Source organism: Entelurus aequoreus, linkage group LG21 (assembly GCF_033978785.1).
Source record: "Entelurus aequoreus isolate RoL-2023_Sb linkage group LG21, RoL_Eaeq_v1.1, whole genome shotgun sequence".
Classification (NCBI taxonomy): Eukaryota; Metazoa; Chordata; class Actinopteri; order Syngnathiformes; family Syngnathidae; genus Entelurus; species Entelurus aequoreus.
In genome coordinates, this window is record NC_084751.1 from 26,735,271 (window position 1) to 26,750,347 (window position 15,077).

The 15,077-nt window shown below is 37.2% G+C and overlaps 1 protein-coding gene and 1 long non-coding RNA gene across 3 annotated transcripts in view; one reads left to right on the plus strand and one right to left on the minus strand.

The window, feature by feature from the left end:
* LOC133638559 (uncharacterized) overlaps positions 1–6,381 on the minus strand; it is a 66,171-nt gene extending 59,790 nt beyond the window's left edge. The window contains exons 1-3 of one of the 2 annotated variants that reach the window (XR_009823645.1): positions 6,143–6,381; positions 5,760–5,972; positions 5,485–5,547 (exon numbers count right to left, since the gene is read on the minus strand). This is a non-coding gene — a long non-coding RNA (uncharacterized LOC133638559). The remainder of the gene's footprint in view (positions 1–5,484; positions 5,548–5,759; positions 5,973–6,142) is intronic. The other variant, XR_009823644.1, reaches the window with a different exon arrangement.
* On the plus strand, positions 5,773–8,748 carry rx3 (retinal homeobox gene 3). Its single transcript, XM_062031302.1, has 3 exons — positions 5,773–6,039; positions 6,154–6,392; positions 7,979–8,748. The coding sequence occupies exons 1-3, from the start codon at positions 5,781–5,783 to the stop codon at positions 8,441–8,443; spliced, it is 963 nt and encodes a 320-aa protein (XP_061887286.1). The 5' UTR covers positions 5,773–5,780; the 3' UTR covers positions 8,444–8,748.
* Positions 8,749–15,077: the final 6,329 nt, after the last annotated feature.

Here is a 15,077-nt window from a genome sequence, read left to right on the forward strand (position 1 = left end):
CACATCCCAAATACATCATTCATCCTCCTCGACATTTTGGAGCATTTTATACTTCAAACTTTGCAAGAACAGTTCAGGAAAGGATTCAGTAGATTTTTCAATGTCTTCTATTCAGACAATATTTAGGATAGTGCTGGACCACAGGTGTCAAACTCAAGGCCCGGGGGCCAAATGTGGCCCGCGACATCATTTTATCTGGCCCGCAAACACCTGGAAATGATATGTGTCAATAAAGTGCTTAATATTTTCTCACTAAATGTAATGGATTTTTTTTCATTTTGACAGAAAAAATATATGTACTGTGTGAAAATGCATACATTTTAAACTTTCATAGTATCCAATATTGCAACAAATATTACAGTATATTATCATACTTTCCAAACATGTTTTTGTCTAAATAAAAATACTTAACTTTACAGCAAACTACCCATCAAATTAATAAAAAAAAACACAATACATTTTACGTTGTTCTTTACAGCATATTACTGTAAATTGAAAAAAACTAATACTGTTTTTGACTGTAAAATCGACGGTTGTTGTTTTTAACGGTGTACTACTGTAAATGGAAAGACGGTAATAAAAATACAAATAAAAACTGGTAGCTAAGTTGCCAGAATAAAAAAATAACTTGTACTGTTTTTCCATTAACAATATAATGTTGTAAAAACTAATGTAAATTTAACACAAAAATTCTGGCAACTAAGCTGCCAGATTTTTCTGTAAAATGTTTCAATTAACTGTAAAATATTGTAAAAATAATAATAATAATAAAATAAACACTATATTTTACAGTAAAATTTTGTGAATGTAAAATTTTTACTGTAAAATCGACAGTATTCTTAAAAATATATGTATAATTAATAATGAAATCCAGAGGCAAATTCATACATTATTCGCCCTCAATGAAAACGAGTTTGACATCCCTATACTAGACCTTCACATGTTTCAACTGTCACCTGCAGTCTTATTCAGACGGGTCACATGACCATCACATCTTGTCCTTAAAGACGAGTTTGGCTGAGCGCAGTGGGCATGAACACTTATCGGATGAACTACTGTCATCTTGAATGTAATACTTCACCGGAGAAAGACATTTTGAATAATTTTATGCTTCAATGTTTGTGGGAATAATCTTGTTTCTGTTCCCTGCAGTGCACAAAGCAAACGCATGTTTGGATGACTTTAGTGTGGACGAGTCAGCACGAATCCTAATTCTTTAAAATAGCAAGTAGGTGCAAGACGATGCTGATTTTGGAGCCAAATAAAAAAAACAGAAAAAATTGGAGTTAAAGAAGCAAAGAGGTGAAATGTAATGAGAAAAAGTTGCAGTGTTGGCTCTAATAACATAAGGCTGCCATGCAGGCTGTTTTCTTTAAAACTGTCATTGTTTAAAAAAAAAAAAAAGAATCAAAATCAATGTGGTTAAGAATTATTGGCCTCCACAAGGCTCCAATTACTTCACATTAAATATTACACTCTTAAATATTTTTTGGGAAAATATTGCATATTTTTGCCATATAAAAAACTAAATGTTCTTTGAATAAAAAGAGCATAAAAGAAATAACACTAAAAAAAAAAAAAGTAAAAACTTGAATAAATCTGAAGTTGATCGAGAGCAGGGGTCCCCAAACTTTTTGACTTGGGGGCCACATTGGGTTTGGTTGGGGGCTGGGCTATATATATATATATATATATATATATATATATATATATATATATATATATATATATATATATATATATATATATATATATATATATATATATATATATATATACATATATATATATACATATATATATATATATATATGCATTTTTAGACAATATAATTTGCCTGAGTGGCTAGGAGACACAGAGAGTAACAAGCTGTAGAAAATAGATTAGAAAGGACACATTTAAAAAAATAATAATTTAAAGAAAAAAAAAAAAACATTTAAAAAAATATATTAAAAAAAAAAATGTGTATGTATATATATATATATATATATATATATATATATATATATATATATATATATATATATATATATATATATATTTATTATTTTTATTTTTTTTACATGTATTTATTTTTTATTTTATTTTATTTATTTTTTATTTTTTAACTTGGGACTTCCCGCGGGCCGGATTTTGGAGGCGGGCCTACGCGGGCCGTAGTTTGGGGACCCCTGATCTAGAACAATGGTTCTAAAACTTTTTCCACCAAGTACTACCTCAGAAAAAAACTTGTCTCTCCAAGTACTACCATAATGACCAAAATTAAAATACAGTATCAGAGTAGGCCCAAGTATTTATTAAAAACAGGGCAGCAGTTTTTATTTAGCAAGTGTATTGTGACACTACACACAGTTTGAACAGTAACACTGCGTTTGAATATAGGAAAACAAAACCCTTACAATATTTAATTTGGCGTACCATTAGTGGTAACCGTACAACAGTTTGAGAATCACTGATCTACAGACTTATGGGTTGAAAGTAAAAAAACTACAAACTAATGGATTACCTTTTTTTTTAACACTTTCATGAGTCTGACCCTTTTGGAACCCGAATAATTTTAGTGGGATATATTTTTTTAAATTGCCATTGCTCAAAAACTAATAAGGAATTAAAATCAATGGTATTAGGAATTATTGACATATTTAATGCTCGAATGACTTCCTATCAAATATTCCAGGTTAAAATGTTGCATGTTTTGTCATAAAAACAGGGTTCTGACAAAAAGAGCATAAATCAATAAAAAAAAAAAAAAAAACCTTCATATCAACACATCTGAGGTTTAACGGTAGAATAAAGAAAAATTATAAGAAACATAAATGAGAGGAGCCCTAAATGTTTTAAAAAAAACCTATATATTGTGTTGGTTTTGAAAATGAAAATAGCAAAATAGGCATGTTTTGATTTTTCAGTGTGTGGCCCCCAGTGGAAAAAGTTTAGGTCCAGGTTTCACAAGTCAACGCACCGCAGGACTGCTTGTGTCGGAGATTTTAGTTGCAAGTCGACTTGTTTTTTTGTTCGATATCAGTAGCAGATCAGGACATACACCCCTAATAGCAACAGTGAGTTACAATCCAAAAAACAAAACAAATCAATGAATAAATAAACGGAACATGTGGGACTTGCTGTTAATTAGCATCCTTTTCTGCCCCCTCTCCTTGCTCCCTGGACCTCTTGCCGGCTGACAAAGGATGAGGTCACATTGTGCAATTAGGAAAAGCTAAATAGTTTTAGTGGGTTTTAACTCTTTTGAGTCAAATAATGTAATCCCCTTAAGCGGGATTATCACACTGCTGTCAATCTTTGTTTGCTCCTCCGTGGGTATCGCTCAAATGTTATGGTTGGGTTGATACACTTGTGGAGCATATTTATTAATTAATGCCTTCTCCCATTTTGGCTCTCCCGGACCTGTGGGACTCATCCTGGGTAGGATTTTTAAAAATGTTTGGCATTTTGGCTTCTTTCCTGATTTTTTTTACTAAGTACAAAATCGAAGTAGGTAAGATAGGTAGGAGGTTTTGCCTTCTCCCATTTTGGACTGATGTGGCATTTTGGCTTGTGGGACTCATTCCTGGGTAGGATTTTTTAACTTTTTTGGCATTTTGGCTTCTTTTCTGATTTTTTTTTCTAAGTACAAAATCGAAGTAGGTAAGATATGTACAAAGTTTAGCCTCTCTCGTTTTTGTACTTAGAAAAATCCCAGCCTTTTTCTCATTTGTTTTCTAAGTCCAAAATTGAAGTAGGTAAGACAGGTAGGAGGTTTTGCCTTCTCCCATTTTGGTGTGGCATTTTGGCTCTTTCCGGGCTTGTGGATTTTTGAAAATTTGGGGCATTTTGGCTTCTTTTCTGATTTTTTTTTCTAAGTACAAAATCGAAGTAGGTAAAATAGGTAGGAAGTTTAGCCTCTCTCGTTTTTGTACTTAGAAAAAATCCCAGCCTTTTTCTCTTTTTTTTTTCTAAGTACAAAATCTTCTTTCTGGTTTATTTGAAATAGGGACAGAAACAGAAACATAGATATCTGAAACAGTCATCCAATGTATGCATCATAGTGTTTGTAGCCAAAGCTAATTTACAACACTTGTCCCCAACAACAACAACACAGATCTAACATCATTAAAATAGGAAAATAAAAAGAATGAGGCACAGAGGAGTCGATAATTGAATAGAATAGTAATAACACAGACAAAGTGCAAACTAGATAAGAACCAATTAGTAAAAAATGGTAAAAACTAAACATGGGAACACGATTGTTGCTCAACTAGCCACAATGTTGTTTGTTTTTTGAAAGTGACAAGTGCAGGTATACTTTTCAAAGTGTCAAGTAGAGAGTTCCATAGTTGTGGTCCTTTTATTGAAAAGGCAGTGTGGGCCAAAGGTGTTCTACAGAATGGAACGCAACAGTGGCCTTTTGACGATGCTTGAGTGGTAGATCTAGTACCACTTTGCAGTTTTGTAATTGCCTTGCAGAGCATTTGTGGGTCAGAGTTATTTAAGCATTTTAAAAACCAGTTTGACTGTGTGTAACAAAATGAAATTGGTAAAACTTAAAATATTGTATTTGGTTAGAATTCGGCAATGATGATATCGTATACTCTTTTTGTCTATAGAGACACTCAATGGTCTTGATTGATGACTGGTGTGCCTGGGACCATGTAGTTAAGCCATAACATATGTGTGAAAGAATCATTGAATTCATAAAAGTAAAAGCACAGCTGAGAGTTAAGCAGTTTCTTAAAACAGCCTCGGTTTGCCTTCAGGGTTTTACAAATTTTCTTAATTTGACTTTTAAAATTCAGCTGATAGTCTATGATTGAGCCCAAATATTTTACTTCAAGTATACTTGTTCAATGAGCTCCTCATTAATGTTTATATTCAGAAGGTTTGTTTGAGGTAGTAGGTAAGATAGGTGGGAGGTTTTCCATCCATCCATCCATTTTCTACCGCTTGTCCCTTTCGGGGTCGCGGGGGTTGCTGGAGCCTATCTCAGCTGCATTCGGGCGGAAGGCGGGGTACACCCTGGACAAGTCGCCACCTCATCGCAGGGCCAACACAGATAGACAGACAACATTCACACACTAGGGCCAATTTAGTGTCGATCAATCAACCTATCCCCAGGTGCGTGTCTTTGGAGGTGGGAGGAAGCCGGAGTACCCGGAGGGAACCCACGCAGTCACGGGGAGAACGTGCAAACTCCACACAGAAAGATCCTGAGCCCAGGATTGAACTCAGGACCTTTGTATTGTGAGGCACACCCTGCGCCACCGTGCTGCCCAGTTTATTTACATATAGCCCTTAATCACAGGTACGTCAAGGGGCTGCACAAACCATTGGTCTGCACCCACATCCGGGCAAGGAAAAACTCCAAACCTTTTTTTTAAAGCCAACTAATGAGACGTCCGTTCAGTTTGGCAACAATATTTGGATATTTTGATTAAATATTAAGCCGGCAATCCTGGCAGAAATCGTGTAATTATGATTTTGTTGTACCTTAATCTGTGGAAGGCATAATCTTCCTCTCTTTTTTGCAGCCCTCCCTGACCAACATGACATCTGGAGGCGTGGAAAAGATGGTTTTAAGATTTATGTAAGTAGGTTTACCAGCTCTCTCTTGCTGCACTTGAAATTTAAAGGCGGGGGGTGGGGGGGGGGGGGGGGGGGGTGCTCAGATCGAGGACGTCCCCCAGTGTGACGTACCCAGTTGGGGCAGGTGGGAGGGCGAGTTTAAAAGCCGGGGATGCTCCAAACAAACAAGACATACTTACTGCGTGCACCTTGGCCCTCACATGTGGCTCATTGGACCGCCTTCCCACAGGAGGAAGAGGATGATGATGATGATGGATCAGCGACCGTCCCCTTCCACGCGCGCCGTGTTCCACCAGGGACCCGCCGGGAACCCGCCCAAGGCGCACAGCATCGACGCCATCCTGGGTTTCAAGGAGGACCTCCTCTTCCATAAAGCGGGCGCGTACTGCGGCCTGACAGACAAAGTTCGGGGCATAGGAGCCGAGGAGCCAAAAAGTCACTTCTCGGAAGGTTTTGACGGTAAAAAAAATTTAGGCACATTCGTTTCGTTTTCTTAAAAATTAAAACCCAGTCGTTTAAAAAAGTGCCAAAACTTTTGAATGATTTAATTTGATGTATTTACCGTACTTCCAGGGGTGTGCTGCGGTAATGACGGCGGGGGTGACGCGCCAACCTGTCCGGACTCGCCGGACCCGGACGGCAAGCTATCAGACGACGACAACCCCAAAAAGAAACACCGTCGGAACCGGACCACTTTCACCACCTTCCAGCTGCACGAACTGGAGCGAGCCTTTGAGAAGTCGCACTACCCGGACGTGTACAGCCGGGAGGAGCTGGCCCTCAAAGTCAACCTGCCCGAGGTCCGAGTGCAGGTATGGAATTTACAAAATAAGAGTACGTAATGTGTCACTGGAAATCGCGTTTGTCTATTTTTTTTGTTATCTTACTGAACAAACACTTTTATCATCCATGTTATATCTAAATAAATATAATACATTTTAAAAGTAAAACTATTCCAAATGTTTCCCTGTTGCTAAGAATTGTTATTATTTTACTGTGAAAGGAAATATTGTTTTTGATCAAACAAACACCATCATTCATTTAGTTTGTTTTTTTAAATCATCAGGACAGATAGTTCTGTCATAATTATAAAAATTGAACATTATTACAGTATAATTGTTTCTAGTATATTGTGCTATGTTTCCATCCGAATGTATCAATCAATCAATCAATCAATGTTTATTTATATAGCCCTAAATCACAAGTGTCTCAAAGGGCTGCACAAGCCACAATATAGTGGAAACAATGTTTTTTGTTTAATCAAACAAACGCTTGTTAAAGTCCATTATCAAGTCCATCTAATTAATTTACAAATTTTCCCCCTTATTAATCAAACAAGAACTTGTATTTATTTTAAGTATTTTATTGCATTTATAAATATAAGTTACATTAGTTATATAACAATAAGAATACAATATTGTGTTACAGGGTTCATTATCCACCTTTTGAATCTATTTAGTGTTTTTTTTTATTTTTTATCTGAACACATCATACTTAAACAAAAAGCAATATTTACAAAAACGTGTTTTTAGTCAAACAAACACATATAAGGGTTAAAATCTATCATCTAATTAATTTATTTGATGCATTATTAAATCAGAACATAATATTTAGTGTGTCTGTCATAATATTAAGATTAAAATTTTTGGTCTTTTCTCTCACTTTTTTATGACACGCAGCCATGGAAACATGTTCTTGTTTTAATCATACAAGCACTAATATGTGGTTAAAGTCCACCATTTAAGACATTTTTTTATGATTTTTATGTAAGTTATTGTATCATATTACTAAGGATAAAACATAATAGGTATATATTTTGCAATTTTAGGATTCAATTGAAAACAAGCTTTTTATCATGAGGCCTAAATCCACCATTCAACTAACTCAAATTAATTTACTTACAAAAAAATATTTTTTGTTTCTATGTGTCATAGTATAACAAATAAAAACATACTATAAACTAGTATATTGTGTTTTTTTTTCATTTTCCTACATTAGAAAATAAATAGAAATAGCATTACATTAAGCAATAATTTAAAAACACTGGGATTAAAAAAAAGGACAAATACACGATTCGTTTTTATTATGTATTTAAAAGTTGGTTTACTGGAACAAAGGCTTTATAGTTTTTATAAAGTTTATTATTGTGGTTGTACAGTTGGTGATGTAAAAATTGCCAAAGCTTGGGTGTCATATAGTTACATAAGCGGTGCAAAAGAAACAGCTCTCTGCTAAAAAAAAAAACAAAAAAAATAAATAAAAATAAACAGCAATGTTAAATGCAACAAAATGAGGGCTATTTCCCTTGATGCAGTTTTTATTGGCTCATCTTCTGTCGCATTAAATTTTCAAGGCCTCATCAAGTTTCATTGACTGACCTCCTTGTCACTGCTCACAGGTTTGGTTCCAAAACAGGAGGGCCAAGTGGCGCCGACAAGAAAAGCTGGAAGTGAGTTCCATCAAGCTCCAAGAGACCTCCTCTTTGCTCTCCTTCAGCCGCCCACCCACCACGGGACCCCTCGGCTCGGGCCTGCAGCTGGACCCCTGGTTGGCCTCCCCACTCACCACCTCCACCAGCCTGCAGTCCCTCCCGGGCTTTATGGGGGGCACTCAGGCACTGACCAGCGCTTACACCGCCTCACCTCCCCCCTCCATTCCGCCGTCTCTGCCCGCCTCCTTCCTCAACACCCCCACACTGGGGCACACCCCCCACTTGCCCCGCATGGGCTCCATTTGCCCGCCACAACCACCGCTGCATCCCCCGCAGGTCTACCAGTGCTCGTCAGATCCGAGAAACTCCAGCATTGCGTCATTAAGGATGAAGGCCAAAGAACACATTCAGTCTATTGGCAAGACGTGGTAATGCTGAACACCCAGCATGCACCTGGATACACCTGCTGCATCTTTTTCGGAAAACTGATGGATTTGTACCATTTTGGACGGCCGACATTGCTATGATACAAACTGTGACAAACTTCTTTTTTCTATACATTTTTGTTTGTTTAGTCTCATTTTTACTTTTTGCCAACACCTTTTCCTCTTGTGGTCACCATTATCTATTTATTTTACACTTGTACATGTACACAAAATTATTAATTTCTGCTAATGTGAATAGTTTGTCAACATAATAATAAACTTTATGTGTTAAACCAAAACAACAATTCTTTTTAAACAGTTTCCCACATTAAACAGAGGACATCCATTCCTGGGACAAACGACAATGTGGCCATCATTACATCATTACAACCACGTTAGTGACGGTTGCGTTGTCTTTAATGATAATGGCACAAAGTGGAATTGTGTCGCAGATGCTTCTCAAGCATTTAGCTTCTTTGTCATTCTCAGTGTCGCACAAGTGTGAAAACCTTATCCATCCATCCATTCTCTACCGCTTGACCCTTTCGAGGTCGCATTGGGGCTGGAGCCTATCCCAGCTGCATTCGGGCGAAAGGCGTGGTCGCCACCTCATCGCAGGGTGGACACAGGTAGACAGCAACAGTACAAAACAATTAGCTAAACTGTGAAAACAGGTGACAAAGTATGTTTACAATCATAAATTATAGTGTATATTTTTCTTCTCCTGACCTTCCGTTGAAGTTTCTTCTTTTGCAAAAATAAAATAAAACAAGCATGTGATATCTCGTAAAGTTCAAATGTTGAAGTGCAATTTTCCGAGATAAATCTTAGTCAAATTCCAAATTGTATGGCCCCAGGACAGGATGGATGGAAATGGATTGATGGATGGACGATGTAACAACGATACGATTCCATATCTGTGGTTGCCAATACAATTCAGGAATGATCTTAATTTTTTTAGAACGATTTGATCCGAAACAATTCAGTGAGCTGAAATTGATTCAGTAACTTTTTTAGCAAAAAAACAAAAACAATCAGTGTTGACTGTAAAATAGATATTGGGTACTGGGCACTGCAGTGACGTTTTACATGTTCCTGTTATTTCTTGTTAGGGAATTAGGTATAAATGAATTATGGATACAAACAAGCAAGTTAGCAACATTTAATGGCCAATATGCATTGGCTTATTTGAATAAAGTGCAACCAACACTTAAGTTGAATTAACAAGACAACCCACTTTCTGCTCACATTCTCAACATTCAAGCAAATTTCAAGAAAAGTACAGTATTATACATTTTAACAATAGAATCACCTGCTAAATAAAGTTCCCCAACCTGGCCATACAGTATTTGTTCTCCGCCCTGGCATCGCCAAGTGCATCGTCCCAGGTGTGCATGTATGCCCCTTCATCCTTCCTAATTTCCATAGTTTCCTTGATCCATCTCGTGTATTTGTTTGTTTCTGAGGAAATTACTTCTCCTTGTGTTTCGGAAGTCGGTGCATCGCCGCAACTATCACTTTTTTGCCGATATCCGATATTCCGATATTGTCCAACTCTTAATTACCAATTCCGATATCAACCGATACCGATATATACAGTCATGGAATTAACACATTATTATGCCTAATTTTGTTGTGATGCCCCGCTGGATGCATTAAACAATGTAACAAGGTTTTCCAAAATAAATCAACTCAAGTTATGGAAAAAAATGCCAACATGGCACTGCCATATTTATTATTGAAGTCACAAAGTGTATTATTTTTTTTAACATGCCTCAAAACAGCAGCTTGGAATTTGGGACATGCTCTCCCTGAGAGAGCATGAGGAGGTTGAGGTGGGCGGGGTTGGGGGAGCGGGGTTGAGGTGGGGGAGGGGGGGTAGGGGTTAGCGGGGGGTGTATATTGTAGCCTCCCGGAAGAGTTAGTGCTGCAAAGGGTTCTGAGTATTTGTTCTGTTGTGTTTATGTTGTGTTACGGTGCGGATGTTCTCCCGAAATGTGTTTGTCATTCTTGTTTGGTGTGGGTTCACAGTGTGGCGCATATTTGTAACAGTGTTAAAGTTGTTTATACGGTCACCCTCAGTGTGACCTGTATGGCTGTTGACCAAGTATGCATGGCATTCACTTGTGTGTGTGAAAAGCCGTAGATATTATGTGATTGGGCCGGCACGCAAAGGCAGTGCCTTTAAGGTTTATTGGCACTTTGTACTTCTCCCTACGTCCGTGTACCACTCCGTACAGCGGCGTTTTAAAAAGTCATAAATTTTACTTTTTGAAACTGATACCGATAATTTCTGATATTACATTTTAAAGCATTTATCGGCCGATACTATCGGACATCTCTAGTTGCGGCTTTATCTTTGTGTTGTGTCGTTTGTATTTGCTGCGGCTTTGCAATCGTTGCAAAAGTAATGATATTGCAATGCCTGTGAAGTGAAGTGAATTATATTTATATAGCGCTTTTCTCTAGTGACTCAAAGCACTTTTACATAGTGAATCCCAATATTTAAGTTACATTTAAACCAGTGTGGGTGGCACTGGGAGCAGGTGGGTAAAGTGTCTTTCCCAAGGACACAACGAAGTAAAGACACAGTCGGAGATACACTCGAATACACTCTCAGACGCTTTATTAACCACCGGGAGCAAACTCAGAGTCAAAACGCACATAAACAAGAGTTTTTAACTCTCAACCGACTCCATTCACTGTGCCGCGCTCGCACACATCATACACAACAGATTCTCTTAAAGGCACACACACATATCACAGATATTACACTATAGTCTTTTGCATTTGTAATGACCTTTCGTGACCACTATAGTTATTTGCTAGTAGTTTTGTTATGGTGACGACACAGATGGGAAAATAGACTTAACGTTTTACGTCTTTATTAATAAAATTGCTAAACTTCATATAAAGTCTGCCATCCTTAAATCCACTGTTTCACATTTTGTAGTATTGCTAAAGTTGATCAATACACTTTTTAAGTAGAGATGTCCTATAATATCGGACTGCCGATATTATCGGCTGATAAATGCTTTAAAATGTAATGTCGGTATCGGTTTCAAAAAGTAAAATTTATGACTACGGACGTAGGGAGAAGTACAGAGCGCCAATAAACCTTACAGGCTCTGCCTTTCCGTGCCGGCCCAATCACATAATATCTACGGCTTTTCACACACACAAGTGAATGCAAGTCATACTTGGTCAACAGCCATACAGGTCACACTGAGGGTGCCGTATAAACAATTTTAACACTGTTACAAATATGCGCCACACTGTGAACCCACGCCAAACAAGAATGACAAACACATTTCGGGAGAACATCCGCACCGTAACACAACATAAACACAACAGAACAAATACCCAGAACCCCTTGCAGCACTAACTCTTCCGGGACGCTACAATATACACCCCCCCCAACTCTCTACCGTCCCTCCCACCTCAACCCCTGCACCCCCCCCCCCTCCCCCTCCTAAAGCTCTCCCTCCCAAATTCCAAGCTGCTGTTTTGAGGCATGTTAAAAAAAAGAATGCACTTTGTGACTTCAATAATAAATATAGCAGTGCCATGTTGGCACTTTTTTCCATAACTTCAGTTGATTTATTTTGGAAAACCTTGTTACATTGTTTAATGCATCCAGCAGGGCATCACAACAAAATTAGGCATAATAATGTGTTGATTCCACGACTGTATATATCGGTATCGGTTGATATCGGAATCGGTAATTAAGAGTTGGACAATATCGGAATATCGGATATTGGCAAAAAAGCCATTATCGGACATCTCTATTTTTAAGCGATCTTGAAATAAAACCTGTCTCTTGGAAGGCATACTTGCTGAGCACAGATCAATATATTGGAAATGTAGGAATATAAATGGATCAATCAATCAATCGATTGTCCCACCCATGATACATATATATTAGGGCTGTCAAAGTCAATAACGGACGATTAACGCACACGTGCCCTTTTTTATCCTCGGGCTGTGCTGCATCGAGGGGAACTTGGCTGCAGTTCACTTGCTACTGATGAGCCACAAGTAGGGATTTCCGATAATGGCTTTTTGCCGATATCCGATATTCCGATATTGTCCAACTCTTTAATTACAGATACCGATATAAACCGATATATACAGTCGTGGAATTAACACATTATTATGCCTAATTTGGACAACCAGGTATGGTGACGATAAGGTACTTTTAAAAAAATTAATAAAATAAAATAAGATAAATAAATTAAAAACATTTTCTTGAATAAAAAAGAAAGTAAAACAATATAAAAACAGTTACATTGAAACTAGTAATTAATGAAAATTAGTCAAATTAACTGTTAAAGGTTAGTACTATTAGTGGACCAGCAGCACGCACAATCATGTGTGCTTACGGACTGTATCCCTTGCAGACTGTATTGATATATATTGATATATAATGTAGGAACCGGAATATTAAATAACAGAAAGAAACAACCCTTTTGTGTGAATGAGTGTAAATGGGGGAGGAAGGTTTTTTGGGTTGGTGCACTAATTGTAAATGTATCTTGTGTTTTTTATGTTGATTTAATAAAAACAAAAAAAAACACTTATACCGATAATTAAAAAAACGATACCGATAATTTCCGATATTACATTTTAACGCATTTATCGGCCGATAATATCGGCAGGCCTATATTATCGGACATCTCTAGCCACAAGCAATCAGAAATTAATAAAGGAAAGTCAACCTTGTGGTTCAAAGCCATGGCAAGTTGTTCTCCCGACAAGAAAGGACTCTTTTTCCGTGAGAAGAAGCGACATCCCTGCAGCAAACGCCTGCTGCGCTCCCCGTTCAGAGGTAGGAGGTGCTTCACTTCCGCGTTTAGATTACGGTTAAGAATAGTAAGTTATGTGATAACATAACATTTAGATTGTTACTGTGACTGCTTTAGTAAGTAAAGATGACATCAAAGTTCAACAGAAATGAAAGACAGTCGGCAGGATGTCGAATGAGACTTTTTTAAAATTCCCTGACATTGATCCAACATCAAAACATGTCAAGAAACGTTCTCAAACCAATCACATACTTTTCCAGCTTTCAAAATAAAAGCTCTATGCTATATATCCGGTTTAACTAAATTCCGTATTTCCCCTTTATGCCGCCACACCTAACAAAATAAAGTCATATAATGTATTGTAGCGTCCAGAAGAAAACAAAGTCAGATTATTTTTTATTTTTTTTAGCTTTTATTGCCAATTTTATGCTAACAACGGGCCTAATTCCAACAAGTATGCCCTCCGTGCACACACGTCTGCCTCCGTGCTTCACTCCTAGACACACAACACTTGTTCATTCTCCACCGACATGGTGTGTTCACACACCATGAGAAAAATGACCATCATAACACAGTAACATATACATTAACACCAGCAGGTAGTTGCAGTATGAATGGCTGTGTACAGGTATTATTAGCGCACTAGAGACTAATTATGCACCGGAAATTTGGCCGGAAAAAATGTACTTTGATCACCGGAACCGTGCTCCCAAAACCGATGTTGTGATGACGTAAGCTATACGCACAGGGTTGTCTGGAGCAGAGAGAGAGTGTCCGCGCTGTGGACGTACTTTAATATATTCGAGATATACCCGCGGACAGCGATCTTCACAATTTAAGAGTACACTGGCGACTTTTAATGAGAGAAAGGCTCCCAGCAATGTGAAACAAGTGTGACGTCAGGCTCTCTGCAGCTCGCTTTTCTTTTCTTTTCGGACATAACGCGACAGAAGTATCTAAACAGCGTCTCTAAACACGAGTACAGTCTCCAAAAACACCAAAAATAAATGTTGAATTTGTTGCCAGTCGATTTGATTAAAGAAATAGTGACTAATAGGATTGGAGAAATCTAAAAAATGTGATGTGCATTTTTAACAATTAAACTTTAGCAACACACCTATGCTTGAGAAGGAACAGTATGAAGAAAATCTTATATTTCCTGCCCCCTTCAACATAATAAGTGGATAGCCCAGATTCACAAGCATACAAACCAAACAAATACATCCAAATATAATGAAAACAAACAAAAACACACAAAAAAAACAACAAGTGCAAAACTTCATGAAGTACAAACCGAACAGAAAACGTTATATACACCTCACGGGATGATACAAAACCAGACAAAAATAAGTAAAATAATAAATATAAAGCAAAATGTAAACACTTATGGCTGTCCATATCATCTTATTGTTCTGTCTTTATATATTTTTTTCAATTGTAATATATTTCTACAATCTTTTATCTCATTGTAAAAGAGAATTCCATAGTTTAACCCCCACTACTGATATACACATTTGTTTTAAAGTTGTCCTTGAATACTGATGTTGGAAATGACCTTTCCTTCTATGCTCTTCATTCTCAGAAGTGATGACAAACATTTTTTGTAAATTTGCTGGTAATGTTTTACTTTTAGCCTTAAACATAACACATAATGTCTGTAACTTTACTAGCTCCTGTAGTTTCAATAAACCAGAATTAATAAATAGTATGTTAGTAGGGGTGGGGGAAAAAATCGATTCGAATTCGAATCGCAATTCTGACGTTGTGCGATTCAGAATCGATTCTCATTTTTAAAAAATCGAATTTTTTTTTTTTAATAAATTTTTTTTATTTTAT

What these genes read in the sequence shown, in the direction of transcription:
- rx3 (XM_062031302.1), top strand. Translation starts at nt 5,781, where the DNA reads ATGTGGCTCATTGGACCGCCTTCCCACAGGAGGAAGAGGATGATGATG. An exon ending in CTTCTCGGAAGGTTTTGACG is followed by an intron (nt 6,040 to 6,153) that starts GTAAAAAAAATT and finishes CCGTACTTCCAG; the next exon opens with GGGTGTGCTGCGGTAATGAC. An exon ending in TGCCCGAGGTCCGAGTGCAG is followed by an intron (nt 6,393 to 7,978) that starts GTATGGAATTTA and finishes CACTGCTCACAG; the next exon opens with GTTTGGTTCCAAAACAGGAG.